Genomic DNA, 16,879 nt, shown 5'->3' with positions numbered 1-16,879 from the left:
CCTAAAAAGAATTCAAAGAGGTGGCCGAAAGAGAGGTCAATTTGGATGTGTATGTTTTGTAGCGTGTGTTTATACCTTCATTTGACTAGAAACCTTCACTATTTTTTTCCATTTACTGATATCCTTTGTTTTTTTGTCCCCGGAGCAACCGACTCACCGTGGCAGGAGTGTCGGTCGGGCATGAGGCGGTATCCCCGACGGCAGCAACACGTGTAGGAGCCATGGACGTTCTTGCAGGAGTGTTCGCATCCGCCCTGGTCCACTAGACACTCGTTTCGGTCTGCAGGATAGAGGGAAGACACAAATATGGCGTTAGTCTCTCTCTTTATCTCTACATCTATCTATCTATCTCTATACATCTATTAGTGTGTATATACATCAGTCTGTGTGCCAGTATTTTTGTCTTCTATACGTCTGTCTGTCTGTCTGTCTGTCTGTCTCCCTCTCTCACTGGTTCCTGATCCTGGTAAAACCCAAGAGATGAAGGGATATATATGAGAAGGCAGGAAAGGAAGGACGAATGGAAAGTAAGGGAGGTGGAAGAGAAGAAAAAGAAGGAAGAAAGGGAGGAGATGTAGGTAGGGACTGAAGGTAAAGGAGAAAGCAAGCGATAAAGGAGGAATGACGAGAGGGGGAGGAGGAGGAGGAGGAACAAAAGAAGGAGAAGAAGGGAAGAAAGAGGAGAAAAGGAATGGAAATGGAGAAAACAAGGAAAAAAGAATGAATGAATGAAGAACTAAGAAAGAACGATAGTGATAAGGAGGAGAAGGAGGAGGAAACGAAGAAGGAGAAAGAGAAGAAGGAACAGGAGGAAGAGGAAAATAAGAGGGGGAAATGGAGAAAGAGGAAAAGAAGGGAACAGAGAAAGAGGAGGACGGAGGAGGAGGAGGAAGAAGCGAACTAAAGGAGCTAGAGAAAGAGGAGCAGGAGGAGGAGGAGGAGGAGGAAAAGGAAGAAGCGAGCTAAATCTAAGGGAAGGATCTGCCACTGATGAACGAGGGGGCAGAACACAGCAAAGTTAGGGACCGCGCATGAGAGATGAACGTCATGAATATTAAGTTTGGCATGAGGAACGGCGGAGTGAATTATCTGCGAGTGACTGGTGGAGCGTGACGGGCCGTGGAGGAGGAGAAAGAAAAGGAGAAGGAGGAGGAATAAGCGGAAATGGAATAGCAAGGAAAGGAAAGGGGATAACAAGAAGAAAGGAAGGAAGGAAGGAAGAGGAGAAAGAAGTAAAGGAGGAGGAGGATGAAAAGGAAATAGAATAACAAGGACGATGCAGAAAAGAAAGGAAGGAAGGGAGAGTGAGGAAGAGGAGAAAGAAGAGAGGAGGAGGAAGAAGAGGAAATGGAATAACAAGGAAAGGAAAGGGATAACAAGAAGGAAGGAAGAGAGGAAGGAAGGAAGGGAGAGTGACGAAGAGAAGAAGGAAGATGAAGGAGAGAAGGAAACAGAAGTGGGGAAAGATGATAACAAGGAGGAAGGAAAGAAAGGAAGAAAGGAAGGAAGGAAGTAAGGGAGATGAAGATGAAGAAGATAATCAAGGAGAATGGAATATGGAGAAAAGAAAAACGAATAAAAAGGGGATGAGATAATGAAGTAATTATGAATGAAGGTTAATGAACGCAGTATTGCCAACATAAGGTCATCCAGCCTTCATCAGCCTTTTCATTAGCATATCAATATCCTTCTTTGTTGCCCAGCTGGAAACAGAAGAGAGATATGAATGTAACATGACCGGAACATTTAATTGGAAAATGTTCTGATTAATTAAAAATGGCAATGCTGGACTGGTTTCTTATGGTGTGTGTGTGTGTGTGTGTGTGTGTGTGTGTGTGTGTGTGTGTGTTTGTGTGTTTCAAGTCTGCCGAATTTGAAGCTTTCTCCTCCTTCTCCTCCTCCACCTCTTCTCCTTCTCCTCTTCCTTCCTTTCCTTCCTCTTCCTCCTTCTCCTCTTCCTCCTCCTCCTCCTTTTTCTGCATACTCTCTTCCTCTTTATCCTTCTCTTCCTTTTCCTTCTCCTCCTTCCCTTTCTCTTCTGTTCCAGGCTCTCCCTTCACCCCTCCATCACTGCCCATTCCCCCCTACCCCCTCCCTTGCTCTCCCACCCCCCCTCCCCTACCTCTAAGCCCATCCACCCCAGCTGTGATAAAAGATAACGAAATCTGCATTGCTGAAGAGATTTTCCGGAAGTTAATAAATGACACAAAGAAGAGTAAACATGATGACTTTTACAACAATGATTCTCGACATGTTGCTGCGTCTACTACTACTACTACTACTACTACTACTACTCAGGTGGAAAACTAACTAAATAGATAAACAAAGAGAAATATACGAGACCTCCCTTCCCCTCAAAAGACACATTGTCCATTCTTTCCTCCAGTTTATGGCGCAAGCAAAATCCTGATATAGCTACACACACAAGTTTTTGGAGCTGAAGGTGAAGGAGGAGGAGGAGGAGGAGGAGCAGTGAGAGAGAGAGAGAGAGAGAGAGAGAGAGAGAGAGAGAGAGAGAGAGAGAGAGAGAGAGAGAGAGAGAGTGTTAAGCGGTCAGACATCAACATTTAAAAGCTAATCGGAACCTGTTTAGGAATACGAATTAGGATCCGAAGCTTATGAACATTGATTAGCCTATCGCGAAATCTTGCCTCTTGATAAAACGATATTCGAAGAGGAAGGTGTCGATTTCTTTTTCATTTTTTTTGCCCGGATACTAAACCCACAGGCCACGCACCTAACAAAGCCAATAGGAAGAGGTGTTGAGCTCTCCAGGAACTAAAATGGAGTTTGGAATCGGATCCTGTATCTAAACAAAGCGATATTCAAAGAGCAATATATTTCTTTTTCTTTTTCTTTACCATGAGACCAAAACCATAAGAAACGCACCCGATGTAGACAAAGAGTAAGGTCAAAAATCGATATTCAAAGAGATGTATGTTTTTTTTTTTTACCATGAGACCAAATCGATATTCAAAGAGATGTATATTTCTTTTTCTTTACCATGAGACCAAAACCACAAGAAACGCACCGGACATAGACAAGAGGTAAGGTATTGAGGTCACCAGGAACTAACATTGGACTTTGAAACCGGACCCTGTATCTCAAAAAATCGATATTCAAAGAGATGTATATTTCTCTCTAGTCTTGTTTGCCCGATACTAGTAAGGCCACAAGCCACTCACCTAACGAAGCCAAGATGGAGAGGTGTTGAGGACTCCAAGAACTATAAATGGGGTTAAAAATTGGACACCGTATCTTAACACAGCGATATTCAAGGAGGAAGATGTCTATGTATTTCTATTTTCCTTAAGGCGAAGACCAAGCCCACCAGTCCCGCGCACCTAACGAAGCCAAGATAGAGTTATTGAAGACTCCAAGAACTAATAATGGAGTTAGAAATTAGACAGCGAATCTAAACACAGCGATATTCAAGGAGGAAGATGTCTATGTATTTCTGTTTTCCCTTACCCGAAGACCAAGCCACCTAACGAAGCCAAAATATAAGTGTTGAGGTTTCCAGACACTAAAATTGGACATTGAAATCTGACGTCGTATCTTCATAAAGCGATAATCAAAGGGAGGATGTCTATTTCTTTTTATTTGGTTTGTTGACGAGCCACGCACCTAGCTATGCCAAGAGATAAAAGTGTTGAGATCTCCAAGAAGTAAAGTGGAGTTTGAAATCGGGTTCTATATCTTAGGCCCCGTTCACACTGTGCCGACCCTGGGCCACGACAACCCACTGTGGCAAATCAGCATTCGGCGATCATTTCCAGACCTTTTCCCGACCATGTACGACCCTTTCACGACCATGTGCGACTCTTTCACATCAACGTTTCACACCCAAGACCTCATATACCCTGAGTCGCTAAGTTGTCGTGGCCCAGAGTCGGCGCAGTGTGAACGGGGATTGAGTAACGCGATAGTCAAGGATGATGTCAATTTCTCTTTATTTTCCTTTAGCCGGAGACCAAACCCAACACCTAATGACCCATATATTCAGAGGGTGATGTCAATTTTTCTTTATTTTCCTTTAGCCGGAGACCAAACCCACCAGCCCCGCACCTAATGACGCCACAACAAGGCCCCGTAATAGGCGGCAATAACAATTAATAGCGAGGCCGGGCCAAGGCGGGGCATTAGATGTTAATTAGCGGTCGTTCAATTATGGTAATATCGCCGTGCATCACTGTTTCCTTGCCGATGCTAATGACGGAGCGGGGAAGGTAAGTGATGTGTGTGTGTGTGTGTGTGTGTGTGTGTGTGTGTGTGTGTGTGTGTGTGTGTGTGTGTGTGTGTGTGTGTGTGTGTGTGTGTGTTGTCCTTCTCAGATGCTAATGATTGGGGAAAGTTAAGGGATGGGAGCGATGGTTGTGTGTTTGTTGTTTGTTTGTGTTTGTGTGCTAGTGTGTGTGTGTGTGTGTGTGTGTGTGTGTGTGTGTGTGTGTGTGTGTGTGTGTGTGTGTGTGTGTGTGTGTGTGTGTGTGTGTGTGTGTGTGTGTTTGCTTTCCCAGATGCGTGCCCTTCAGAAACAAGTGTATGAAAACGTTAACTAATAGACCAAAAACAAACAAACAAATAAATATGAATAAGCCGATTAGTCGGAACATAAAGGTATGTGTGTGTGTGTGTGTGTGTGTGTGTGTGTGTGTGTGTGTGTGTGTGTGTGTGTGTGTGTGTGTGTGTGTGTGTGTGTCTGTTTTTATGACGTGAATTATTAAAGGTGGTTGCAGATAAATGAACGAGTGAATAAAAACACGACTTACTAAATGAATAATACAAAGGAAGCGAAACTATAATTGTGATGTATGACGAAAATATGCAAATGAAGGAACATGGAAGTAACAAGAGACAGGAAGAAACGAAGGAGGAGAAGGAGATGGGAGGGATGAAGGAATTGCAGGAAAGGAAGGAGGCAGCGACGGAAAGATGGCTTAAGGAAGGACTCGAGGAAAAGAAGTAGAATGGAGAGACACCAGTAGAGGAAGGATGGAAGGAGGGAGGAAGGGAGGGATTGAGTGCAGGATTGAAGGGAAAAGAAGGAAATGAAATGAAATGGGATGGAATAAGGAAGGACTCGAGGAAAGGAAGTAGAAGGGAGAGACACCAGGAGAGGAAGGATGGAAGGAGGGAGGGATTGAGGGCAGGATTGAAGGGAAAAGAAGAAAATGAAAGGAAAGAGAAAAAGGAGGGAGGGAGAGATAAAGAGTAGGACTGAAGAGAAGGAGAGGAAGGGAATGAGGAAGGAGGAAGGAAGGAGTGCCAGGTAGAAGGGAAGGAAAGGAAGGAGAGAAGGAGGGAGGAAGGAAGGGACTGAGTACAAGATTGAAGGGAAGGAAAAGAAAGCAAGGACCGAAGAAGGAAGGGAGGAAGAGAGGAACTGAGTGCAGAATTGAGGTAAAGGAAAGGAAATGAAAGAATGAATGAAGGAAGGAAGGAAAGGAGTGTCTGAGTGTATGGTTGAAGGAGAGGGGAAAAAAGAAATGAATGAATGAAGGAGGGAGATATGGAATGCAGGAATAAAGGGAAGGGAAGGAAAGAGGGAAGAAGGGAGAGAGTAAAAGACAGACTGAGTGCCGGATCGAGGCGAAGGAAAAGAAAGGGAGGAAGGAAGGGAATGCGTGAAGGACTGAAGGAGGAAAGGAAGGAAGGAATGAAGGAGGGAGGAAGGGAGGGATTGAGCACAAGATTGAAGGAGGGGGGGGGAGGGAGGGAAGGAGAGAACCCGCAGCAGTGGTAGATAAACTGGAGATAACTTCTTAAATTTACGACTGTACTAATTGGGGGCTGTGTGTGTGTGTGTGTGTGTGTGTGTGTGTGTGTCTGTCTGTCTGTCTGTCTGTCTGTCTGTCTGTCTGTCTGTCTGTCTGTCTGTCTGTCTGTCTGTCTGTCTTTCTGTCTCTCTCTCTCTCTCTCTCTCTCCTGTTCATTCTGTTTCTTTCGTTACTTCTCTTCCTCCTGTTGCTGTCAGTCCTGTTTTCTTCTGTTACTTCTGTTATTGTTACTCTTCTTGTCTCTGTTACTTCCCCGCGTATGTCACTCTGTTACTTCCCTGACATCATTATTTTACGCAGGAGGCGGCTCAAGGGAAAGAAAGAGAAGATACAGAAAAAAGCCCGCTATGTCGCTGCTCTAAGAAAAAAAATATTGCTACTCCTTGGTTCCATTATCATTATTGAGAAGAAGAAGAAGAAGAGGATGAAGATGAAGATGAAGGAGAAGAGGAAGAAGAAGAAGAACAAGAAGAAGAAGAAGATGAAGATGAAGATGAAGAAGAAGAGGAAGTAGAAAAGAAAAAAAAGGAGAAAAGAAGAAGAAAAGAAGAAGAAGAAGAAAAAGAAGAACAACAAGAACAACAAGAACAACACCACCACCACCACCAACAACAACAACAACAACAACAACACCCCTGAACTTTAAGAAGGCGGTAGCACAATGTTGCAAAAACCAGGCAATTAAGTTATCAAATCAAAACAATTATTAAGACACGCGAACATAAGCCACCCGCCCTCCGTAATAGGAATATCAACTGATCGAAGAAACCACAAACCACTCTATATACAGCGATCTCAAGCGTGCTCTTTAATTCAAGCTCCACATCAATTAATAGTGGTCTGTCCCTTTAATAATAAGCACAAGGTATTAACTCCATGTGCAGCGGTATCAGCCAACAACCCCCAATGAGATTCTTAGAGACATATTCTCAAACGTATCGGACGACCTTTACGGCTATTCCCAAGGCCACAGAGAGAGCTAACCGGTTTTTTATGGGTGACTTTATCCGCGGTGAAGTGTTCGGTCAAAATGTGTCTCTACTTGCGCGTGACGTCAGTAAGAAGACGGATAGAGGGGTTAATTAAGAGGGTGAGGTCAGCCACGCAAGAACTGGCTATCTATATGTGGCCTAAACTGCACTCTCTACTCCCTGCACTTCTTTTTATGTAGTGATATACGTTTCTTATCCCTTTCCTTTCCCTCCTTTATTTGCGTCCGTCACTCAGTTTGCGCGGGCTGGAGGTAGTGAAGTTACATACCTGGTTCATCTCTCTAGCTTGACTCACATGCTGTCCTTCACTCCACCAGCCAAACCTTACCTACTTCTCTCAACGGGACCACCGGTAGACAGCATAAAAGACTAACCTACTGGATCTAAAGGACACAACAACACAAGCAACCAAACAGGATCATGAGGAAAGTATCAAGACATCGCTCCACCCGAAATTGATCTCTCTTTTGGACACTCTTTACTTTTATCTTTTTTAGGAGCAGCGGTTAGCAGGCTTTTTTTCCTCTACATAACACAACACAACAAAAAACGCCCACACTATTATAGGAACTCTCAATGATGGTTTTAGCACTCATTACGGTTTCCAATCTCTGAGAGGTTTGGAGCATGGAAAAGTTCAGTGTTGGGCGACCATTAGGAGGAAACAAGCCGGGGATGGTAACAGTGGGCTTTCAATGACAGTTTTTACACTTTATATAATTTCCCATCATCGTATGACATGTTAAAAGCAGGGAAGACATTGTGGGACGACTATTAAGAGGAAACACGCCGGGGTTGGTAACAGTGGACTCTCAATGACAGTTTTTACCACAGAGTTAAATACATATATAACTCTGTGGTTTTTGCACTTCATATAATTTTCCATCACCGTTAAAAGGAGGGAAGACCTCAGTTTGGGACGACTATGGTGTAAGGACGCACGCCGGGGATGGCAACAGTGGTCTAGGGGAGCTGCGGGCGTCTGGATTTACGCTTAACTGATCTGCTGGTGCCACGGGGTCGTCCCTCAGTCGGAGAACCCCCAATAAGGCGCCCCGACGCAGCCCTCACCGCCACGCCCTGAACCCCGCGACCGCCACTTGGGACGAGCAGGCCAGCGTGTTCCCGCCAATTTAAGTCGAGATAACACGGACCGGCAAGGGGAATCAGATGCGCTATAGGTCTCCCCTGTGCGCCCTGGTGGTCTTCAATCAGCCTGGCAATGGAGTCAGATCCTCTCCAGGTATGGGTCGTGCAATTCGGTTCGTGGTTTCAATCTGACTATCACAGGGTTCGATTCGCTATGGAGGGGGACTTAATGAGAGAGAGAGAGAGAGAGAGAGAGAGAGAGAGAGAGTGTGTGTGTGTGTGTGTGTGTCGAAATGTAAATACAAATCAGGAAAGAAAAAAAACAAAAAGAAGACGAAGAAGAACAATTGATAATATTCCAAAAACGAAAGAAAAAAAGTAAAGAAAAAAACTAAAACAACTCGTCACAAAAATACGATACAAAAGAGTAAAACAAACATCCAAACAAACAAACAAACAAACACCACGGAAAGAAAAACAACAACAACAACAAATACTCTACCATATCGAGAAAGATGATTGATAGGTTTCAGGAGGAGGATCGAACACTACATATGAGAGAGATCCAACCCCCTTCCTCCCCCCCACCCCCACCCCTAGGAGACTCACCGTACTGACAGAGATTCCCGTAGAACCCCCGTGGGCACCTACAGCGGCCGTTCATGCAGCGCCCACGGTTCAAGCACCCACGGCGCCCACATCCACCTGGGGAAGACAGAGAAAAAAAAAGGGCGTGAGAAACAAAGCAAAAATAGAACAAACAAACAAACAAACAAAAAAAGACCGCTAACAACAACAGAAAAAAAAGTCCGCTAACCTAAAAGCGCCCGCATAGATAGACAGACACACAGGTAGGTAGATAGATACACAGGTAACAAGATACAAAATGCGTACGAAGCAAAACCGATAGATAGATAGATAGATACACAGGGAACTAGATAGATATAAAAAATACTTGAGATACAAAACAATGGCAGACAGATAGATAGATAGTGAAATATACATAGATAAAGAAGTTCGTAACTAAATTAATAGATAAATATAGATAGATACACAGGTGGATACACAGACAGGTAACTCAACAGACAGACATTTAGTTAAGTTTATTGACCTCACACAAATAAAACTCACACACGCTCTTCCACTCGCCCACGCCACGTCTAATCTTATTAACACCACGCCCACACCATTCCCACGCCTCACGCCTACGCACACACCACGCCCAGCACCACACGCCATATACTACAGCCACGCCTTCTACTGCCGCTTCATCAGTATACTCATTCCCACGCCACCGACACGCCCGCCGTCTCCGCTACAAGCCTACATTCACCTCTCTCTCTCTCTCTCTCTCTCTCTCTCTCTCTCTTTTACTCCACGCAACGGGTTTTTGATGTGGTAGTAGTTTTCTTTTTTTATTGTCTGTTTTACCTCTATTTCAGTTTTTTCTTTTTCTTGTTTTGTCTTTATTTTTTATTTTTTTATTTTTTCCTTCTTTTCTTTTTATTTTCCTTCCTTCTTTTTTTCTTCTTTCTACCTGTCTATCTTTCGTCTACCTCTTCTTAATCTTCTTTCTTTCTCTCTTTCTTTTTTTTTCTTCTTCTGCTCCTTCATCATCATCATTATCATCATCTTCTTTTTCTCTTTCTTTTTGTCCTTCTTCTTCTTCATCGTCTTCATCCTTTTTCTTTTCTTTTTTTTTGCTTTACCATCATATTCTTCTTTTTCTTCTTTTTCCTGCATCATTTTCTTCGTTTTCTTCTTCTTCATCTTTTTCTTCTCCTCCCCTTTCTTCTTCTTCATCTCCTTCATCATCTTCTTGTCCATCTTCTTTGATGTCACAAATTCGCACTTGACGATCAAAAAGAATGAGAGTTTCAATATCCGGCATTTAATCTTCACTCTCCAGCAGGTAAGTCGAAGAGTCGGACACTTTCCCTTTTATTGGCAGACAAAAAGACATATTACAAAAGTCTGCTTCGTATAATAAGACTTTCAACGTAGTACACAACGGGGGGGGGGGGGAGAGGGAGAGAGTGAGAGAGAGAGAGAGAGAGAGAGAGAGAGAGAGAGAGAGAGAGAGAGAGAGAGAGAGAGAGAGAGAGAGAGAGAGAGAGAGAGAGAGAGAGAGAGAGAGAGAGATAACAAAAAAACACGATGAAGATGAACATAAAACGCTACAATAACATTCACCTTCTGTCTGTCTGTCTGTCTGTCTTTGTGTATCCGTCTTTTCAGCTTCTATCTTATCTGTCTGTCTGCCTTTTTAACAACTGTCTAAATGCCTTACTGTCTCATCACTTCCCTGTCTGTTTATTGGCTTGTCTGTCTGTCTGTGTCTGTCTGTCTCCCTGTCTCTGTCTGTCTATTTCAGCGTATACATATCTGTCTGTCTGCTCGTCTCTGTGCCTCACCGTCTCCTTACATGCCCGTCTGTTTATCTGTCTGCATGTCTGTGTGTCTGTCTGTCTGTGTCTGTCTGTCTCCCTGTCTCTGTCTGTCTACTTCACCGTATACATATCTGTCTGTCTGCTTGTCTCTGTGCCTCACCGTCTCCTTACATGCCCGTCTGTTTATCTGTCTGCATGTCCGTGTGTGTCTGTCTGTGTCTGTCTCCCTGTCTCTGTCTGTCTATTTCAGCGTATACATATCTGTCTGCTTGTCTCTATGCCTCACCGTCTCTTTACTTGCCCGTCTGTTTATCTGTCTGCATGTCCGTGTGTGTCTGTCTGCGTCTGTCTCCCTGTCTCTGTCTGTCTACTTCACCGTATACATATCTGTCTGTCCGCTTGTCTTTGTGCCTCACCGTCTCCTTACATGCCCGTCTGTTTATCTGTCTGCATGTCTGTGTGTCTGTCTGTCTGTGAGGGGCTGACAAAATGCTTCATGAATTTCGTGCTAAAGAGCTGCCAGCGCGCCGACCACAAAAAAAGAAGAAAAAAAAGAGGAAAAAGAGGCAATGAGGACGGACGGAGCCGCGCCACATGCATATTTATGAGGCGGAGAGTATAGCGATGATGAGGAGGAGCAGGAGGAGGAGGAGGAGGAGGAGGAAGGAAGAGGGAAGAGGGTAGTTGAAGAGGAGGTGCAAGATATTAGGAAGATGAGGGGAAAGGGGAAGGGAGGGGAAGGAGTGTAGAGAAGGAGAAGAAGGGTGAGGAGGAGGAGGAGGAGGAGGAGAGAGAAGGAGAAGAAGGATGAGGAGGAAAAGAAGGAGAAGGATGTAGGAAGGAGGAGGAGGAGGAGGAGGAGAGAGGAGTTAGTTGATGAGGTGCAAGATATTAGGAAGATGAGGGGAAAGGGGGAAGGGAGGAGAAGGATGAGGAGGAAAAGAAGAAGAAGGATGTAGGAAGGAGGAGGAGGAGAAAGAAGGAAGAGGGAAGACGGTAGTTGTAGAGGTGTAAGAGTAGCAGAAAGAGGAGGAGTTAGAAGATGTAGAGAAAGAGGAGGAAGAGAAGGATGAAAATAATGAGGTAGAAGAGGAAGAAAAGGAGGAGGAGGAGGATGAAGACGACGAACAAGAACAGGAATGACGGCAAATTATTAATAGGAACAAAATGAAGGATAGACGGGAAAAGGAGAGAAGGCAAAAGGAGCTAAAAGGGAAGAATGAAATGGAAGAACAAAAAAAGGATAATAAAAAGAGAAGAAAAAGGAAGAGGATGAAGTACTAGAAAAGGATGGAGGGGATGAAAGAAAACTGATGAAGAAGGGAAGGGGAGAAACGATAATTATATGACCTTTTTTTTTTTGATATGTGAACACCAGAGGACACACACACACACACACACACACACACGCACACACACACACACACACACTACCTCTGCCTCTCCTTTACCTTCCCCATCTCCCTTTTTCTCCCTACCCCTTCTGTCTCTTCCTTTCCCTTCTCTTTCTCCCACTCTCCCTCTTTCTCCCTTCCCCGTCTCTCTCCCTCCTTTCCCTTCTTCTCTTTCTCCCTTCCCCGTCTGTCTCCCTCCTATCCCTTCTTCTCTTTCTCCTCATCTCCCTCGTTGTCCCTTCCCCTTCTCTCTCCCTCCTTCCCCTTCTCCCTCTCTTTCTTCCTCTCCCTTGCTCTTCCCCTCTCCTTTCTCCCTTCCCCTTCTGTCTCCTTCCTTTCCCTTCTTCTCTTTCTCCATTCCCCGTCTGTCTCCCTCCTATCCCTTCTTCTCTTTCTCCTCATCTCCCTCTTTCTCCCTTCCCCTTCTCTCTCCTTCCTTCCCCTTCTCCCTCTCTTTCTCCCACTCCCTCTTTCAAAAAACCTAAAAAAACAACAACAGCAGGATATACTTCACCGCCAATGCTAACAAACTATAAACACTCCCAGTTCGAACCCTGTGTGTGGCGACGACCCGAAGAGGCGTCACGATAACCTCTCCAACTTCGTCTTTATCAGCCTTTAGCAAACACTCGTGGCCTGCGCTCTAATTTCCAATTTGCGCGTCGCCATCTCTCCTCCCCTAACCCTCACCTTCTCTTCCTAACTGAGACGCGGTTATCTGGAGGTACTGACACTTGTTTTAAATTTATTCACTCCTGGTTTTTTTCTTTTTCTAACTGTCTTTTTTTTTTGCTAGCTCTGAGATTGTCTTCTTCATCTGTTGACGGGTAAAGGAGATGATGTGAAAGACGAGGAGGAGGAGGAGGAGAAGGAGGAGGAGGAAGAGGAAGGTGAGCGAGTAAGAAGAAATAATGAAGAAAAACAATAAGTATGAGAACAAGAACACGAAGAACAATAACAATAGCGAGAACAAGAAGAAGAACAGTGAACAAACAAGGAGAAAAGATTAAAATAAACAAAAATGGAAGATAATAAAAGAAGTAACAGTAGTAGAAAGGAGAAAAAGGAAAATAAGAAAAAGAAGGAAAAGGAGAAAAAGAAGAAGACGAAGAACAATAACAATAGCGAGAACAAGAAGAAGAACAGAAACAAACAAGGAGAAAAGATCAAAATAAACAAAAAAAAGAAGAGAAGTAAAAGAAGCAATAGTCGTAGTAGAAAGAAGAAAAAAGGAAAAGGAGAAAAAGAAGAAGACGAAGACGAACAAGAAGAAGAGGCAAAAGAAGCAGAAACAGAAGAAAAAGAAAAAGAAAACGAAAAAGAAAAAGTTAGGAGAAGAGGAATGACCGCGTACACATATCTGCAGGCCGACCAGAGACTTATGAATGAGCGAAGGTTTCCATCACTCCACGTTACCCTCTCACCCCTCTCATTTATCACGCATGCAACGCTCCCCTCAACATTCCTCCTCCTCCTCCTCTTCCTCCTCCACCTCCTCCTTCCCCTTGCGGCAGGTAGGGAGAGAGAAGGAGGGAGGCAGAGAGGGAAAGACAAAACGCTCACAGGGACACATAAATCGACCTCTTGGCTACACATCTTTAATATGAGAGGAGGGGAGAGAAGGGGAGAGAGAGGGAGAGAGTCTATAAGGGTCACCAGAAGGGAAAAAAACATGAGGAGAAAATATAAATGAGGTAGTGCTTTGTTGGACACGAGTGAGAGAGAAAAAGAGAGAGTGAGAGAGAGAGAGAGAGAGAGAGAGAGAGAGAGAGAGAGAGAGAGAGAGAGAGAGAGAGAGAGAGAGAGAGAGAGAGAGAAGGGAAGTGAGGGAGGGAGGGAGAAGGGAAATGATCGAGAGATAGAAAAGGGAGAAAGAAAAAGGGGAGAGGAAGGGAGAGGAAGAGGGGGAGAAGGGGAGGGAGAGAGAGACGGAAAAGGGAAAAGAAGAAGGGGAAAGAGGGAGAGAGACGGAAAAGAGAAAGTGAAAGTAAGGAAGATAAAGAAAGAGACCACAGAAAGTGAGGGAGAAGGGGAAAAGGGAGAGAGACAAGGAAGGGAGAAAGAAGAAAAGAATAAGGGAGAGAAAGAAAAGGGAAGAGGAAGGAGAGAGAGACACGGAAAATGGAGAAAGAAGGAGAGGGGGAAAGTAAGGGAAAGGAAGAAAGAGAAGGAAGGAGGGAAAAGAGAGAGGACACAGAGAAGGGAGAAAGAAGGAAGAGGAAGAAAGAAAGACAGAAGGGGAAAGTGAGAGATGGAAACAGGGAATGGAGAGAGAAATGGTGAAGAGGGAGAGAAAGAGAAGGGGAGGGGAGGGGAGGAAGGGTGAGATAGAGACAGGGAATGGAGAGAGAAATGAAGAGGGAGAGAAAGAGAAGGGGAGGGGAGGGGAGGAAGGGTGAGATAGAGACAGGGAATGGAGAGAGAAATGAAGAGGGAGAGAAAGAGAAGGGGAGGGGAGGAAGGGTGAGATAGAGACAGGGAATGGAGAGAGAAATGGTGAAGAGGGAGAGAAAGAGAAGGGGAGGGGAGGGGAGGAAGGGTGAGATAGAGACAGGGAATGGAGAGAGAAATGGTGAAGAGGGAGAGAAAGAGAAGAGGAGGGGGTAAAGGTGTGAGGGTCATGGGGTGTTGGTAATATGGGTAGCGGGAGTACACTCGTTCTTTGTGCCTCGTTGGTGTTGTCTGTCGCTCCTTACAGAGATGGATGGCTCTTCGATGCTCAAGGTGGAGAGGAGAAAGATTAAGAGGAGAAGGAGGAGGAGGAGGAGGAGGAGGAGGATAAATATAAGACGAGGAAGAAGAAAAAGAGGAGGAGGAAGACGAGACACACAACTCAAATCTAAGGAGAAGGTGGAGAAAAAAAAGTAGGAAGAGGAAAGTTGAGGAAAAGAAAACATGTAAGAAGTGATCAGGGATGGAGGAAGGAGGAGGAGGAGGAGGAGGATAAATATAAGACGAGGAAGAAGAAAAAGAGGAGGAGGAAGACGAGACACACAACTCAAATCTACGGAGAAGGTGGAGAAAAAAAAAGGAGGAAGAGGAGAGTTGAGGAAAAGAAAACATGTAAGAAGTGATCAGGGAAGGAGGAAGGAAGGAGGAGGAGGAGGAGGAGGAAGATGAACAAAAAACGAAAGGAAATAGGAAAGAAAAAGGGTGTAAGGGGAGAGATGACAAAAAAGATAACAAGATAGATAGCTAGGTAGATAGGTAAACTGATAGATAAACATAGATAGATAGAAAGATAGATAGATCAAGGTAGACAAAGGGAGAGAGAAAGAAAACGAAAAGGAAGAGACAGGTAGATAGACAGACAGATAGACAGAGATAAAGAAAAAGAGAAAGAAAAAGGAAGATTAGGTTATATATATCTTAGGGAGGAACACGCTTGAGTTAATTGGAAGGAGATTCGAGTCGTCTATTTTTTTCTCTCTCTCTCACTCTCTCTCTCTCTCTCTCTCTCTCTCTCTCTCTCTCTCTCTCTCTCCTTCCGGTATGTTGGCGTCTGGGGTGAAGATGATGGCCCCCCCTTTTTTTTTTGGCGTGCGTGGAAGCTTAGAGCAGGTGAGTGTCGGGTGTGTCTTGGTGCGTGAACTACACCTGGGTTAATTAAGACATCTACCTGCGAGGGGGGGTATAATTATGCCCTTCACCTGTCTCCTCCCCTCCATCACTCTCACATGCAGGGGAGTTTTTTTTAATCTTTCTCTCTCATCTTCATATTTAGACCAAGGACTCCTCTCTCTCTGTCTGTCTATCTGTCTATGTGTCTGTTTCTCTTGTTTGTTTCTGTTTATCTGTTTTTTTTTATGTTTACTTGTCTCTGTTATTTTTCGTGTCTGTCTATATGTTTCTTTTTTTTGTATCTGTCTGTCAGTCTGTCTATTTCTGTAACTGTCTGTCTGTTTGTCGTTCTGTATCCTTGTCATTGTCATAATCTGTCTGTTTGTTGTCTGTTTGTCTGTTTTGTTTGTCTGTGATTCTGTCTGTCTGTGAGTCTGTCTGTTAGTCTGTCTGTCTGTCTGTCTATCTGTATTATTTGTGATTCTGTCTGTCTGTCTGCCCCCTCTCCTTGACCTCCCTTACCCTTGCCCTCTCCTCCCCTCCCATGTCTTCTCTTGTCCTGAGCTCTCTCCTGTTCTGACCCTCCATACTTTTCCATCCCCTTCTCTGACCTTTCCTTGGCCCCTTCCTTCTCCTCCTTACCCTTCTTCCGCTTCCTGTTCTGATTTACTGTGTTCTGCTCCTCTCCCCTTCCTTCCATATGCTGTCTCTTCTATTTCCTTATCCTTCCTGTTCTGATATACCATGTTCTGTTTCTCTTCCCTTCCTTTCCTTTGCTATCTCCTACCTGCCCTTCTCTTCCCTCTTCTAATATACTATGTTCTACTTCTCTCCCTTTACTCCCTTAAGCTATCTTCTTCCTGCCGTTCTCTTTCTTGTGTTAATCTATTACGTTATTCTCTCCCCTTCCTTCCCTGTATCCTTTCACGCCCTGCCATTCTGTTCCTTTCAATTCTTTGCTCTGTCCTTACCTCAACTGCTCCTTTGGCCCATTCCAGACATGCCCTTTCCTGCCTACGTCTGCTCATTCCTCCTCTTCCCTTCCCTGCATTGCATTGCCTCTCCCTGTACGACCATTCCCTACTCTTCCGCCTTTTCCTACCCTTTTCTGCCCTAACTCCTTGCTGCCCCTTCATCCTTTTCCACCCTGCCTACGCCTATTCTTTCCTTCTTTGCCCTTCCCTGCACTGCCCTGCCTTGTCCTTCCCTGCCTTTCCCTGCAGTAAACGACCCTTGTCTATCCTTTCACCCTTTCCTGCCCTTTCTTGTCCTTCTCTGCCAGCTTCTCTCTCTTCCACCCTGCCTGCGCCTGCTCTTTCCTCCTCTTCCATTCCCTGCACTGCCCTTCCTTGCCTTTTCCTGTTCTTTCCTGTGGTATAAGGCCGTTCCCTACCCTTCCGCCATTCCCTGCCCCTTCATGCACCCTCATCCACCCTGTATTCTGCAAACGTAATACACTTCACCACCTCCATTCACTCCATTCCAAATCTTTACTCGATCACAGAAACCAGTCTTCCTTCCGGTCTGCCCCGATAACCCCGCCCCGCCACCAGCCAAGCCTCCAGCCCACACACATCTCCCCCAGAACAAATCGGCCGACACGGAGCCACACAAACTCCACTTATCGAGCTTAGTGTCGCGTGGTGCCGCCGGCCAGCACTCCCGCCGCCCGTAAG

General features: G+C 44.9%; 1 protein-coding gene across 1 annotated transcript in view; it reads right to left on the bottom strand.

Annotated features, from left to right (window-relative positions):
• LOC126996474 (multiple epidermal growth factor-like domains protein 6) overlaps positions 1–16,879 on the bottom strand; it is a 176,847-nt gene that overhangs the window by 32,809 nt on the left and 127,159 nt on the right. The window contains exons 5-6 of the mRNA XM_050856955.1: positions 8,468–8,563; positions 158–280 (exon numbers count right to left, since the gene is read on the bottom strand). Of these exons, the coding sequence (XP_050712912.1) occupies positions 158–280; positions 8,468–8,563 (219 nt within the window). The remainder of the gene's footprint in view (positions 1–157; positions 281–8,467; positions 8,564–16,879) is intronic.

The sequence above is a fragment of the Eriocheir sinensis genome, chromosome 10, assembly GCF_024679095.1.
Source record: "Eriocheir sinensis breed Jianghai 21 chromosome 10, ASM2467909v1, whole genome shotgun sequence".
Lineage (NCBI taxonomy): Eukaryota > Metazoa > Arthropoda > Malacostraca > Decapoda > Varunidae > Eriocheir > Eriocheir sinensis.
Note: the sequence above shows the minus strand (reverse complement) of the source record. Positions and strands in the feature narration are given on the sequence as shown.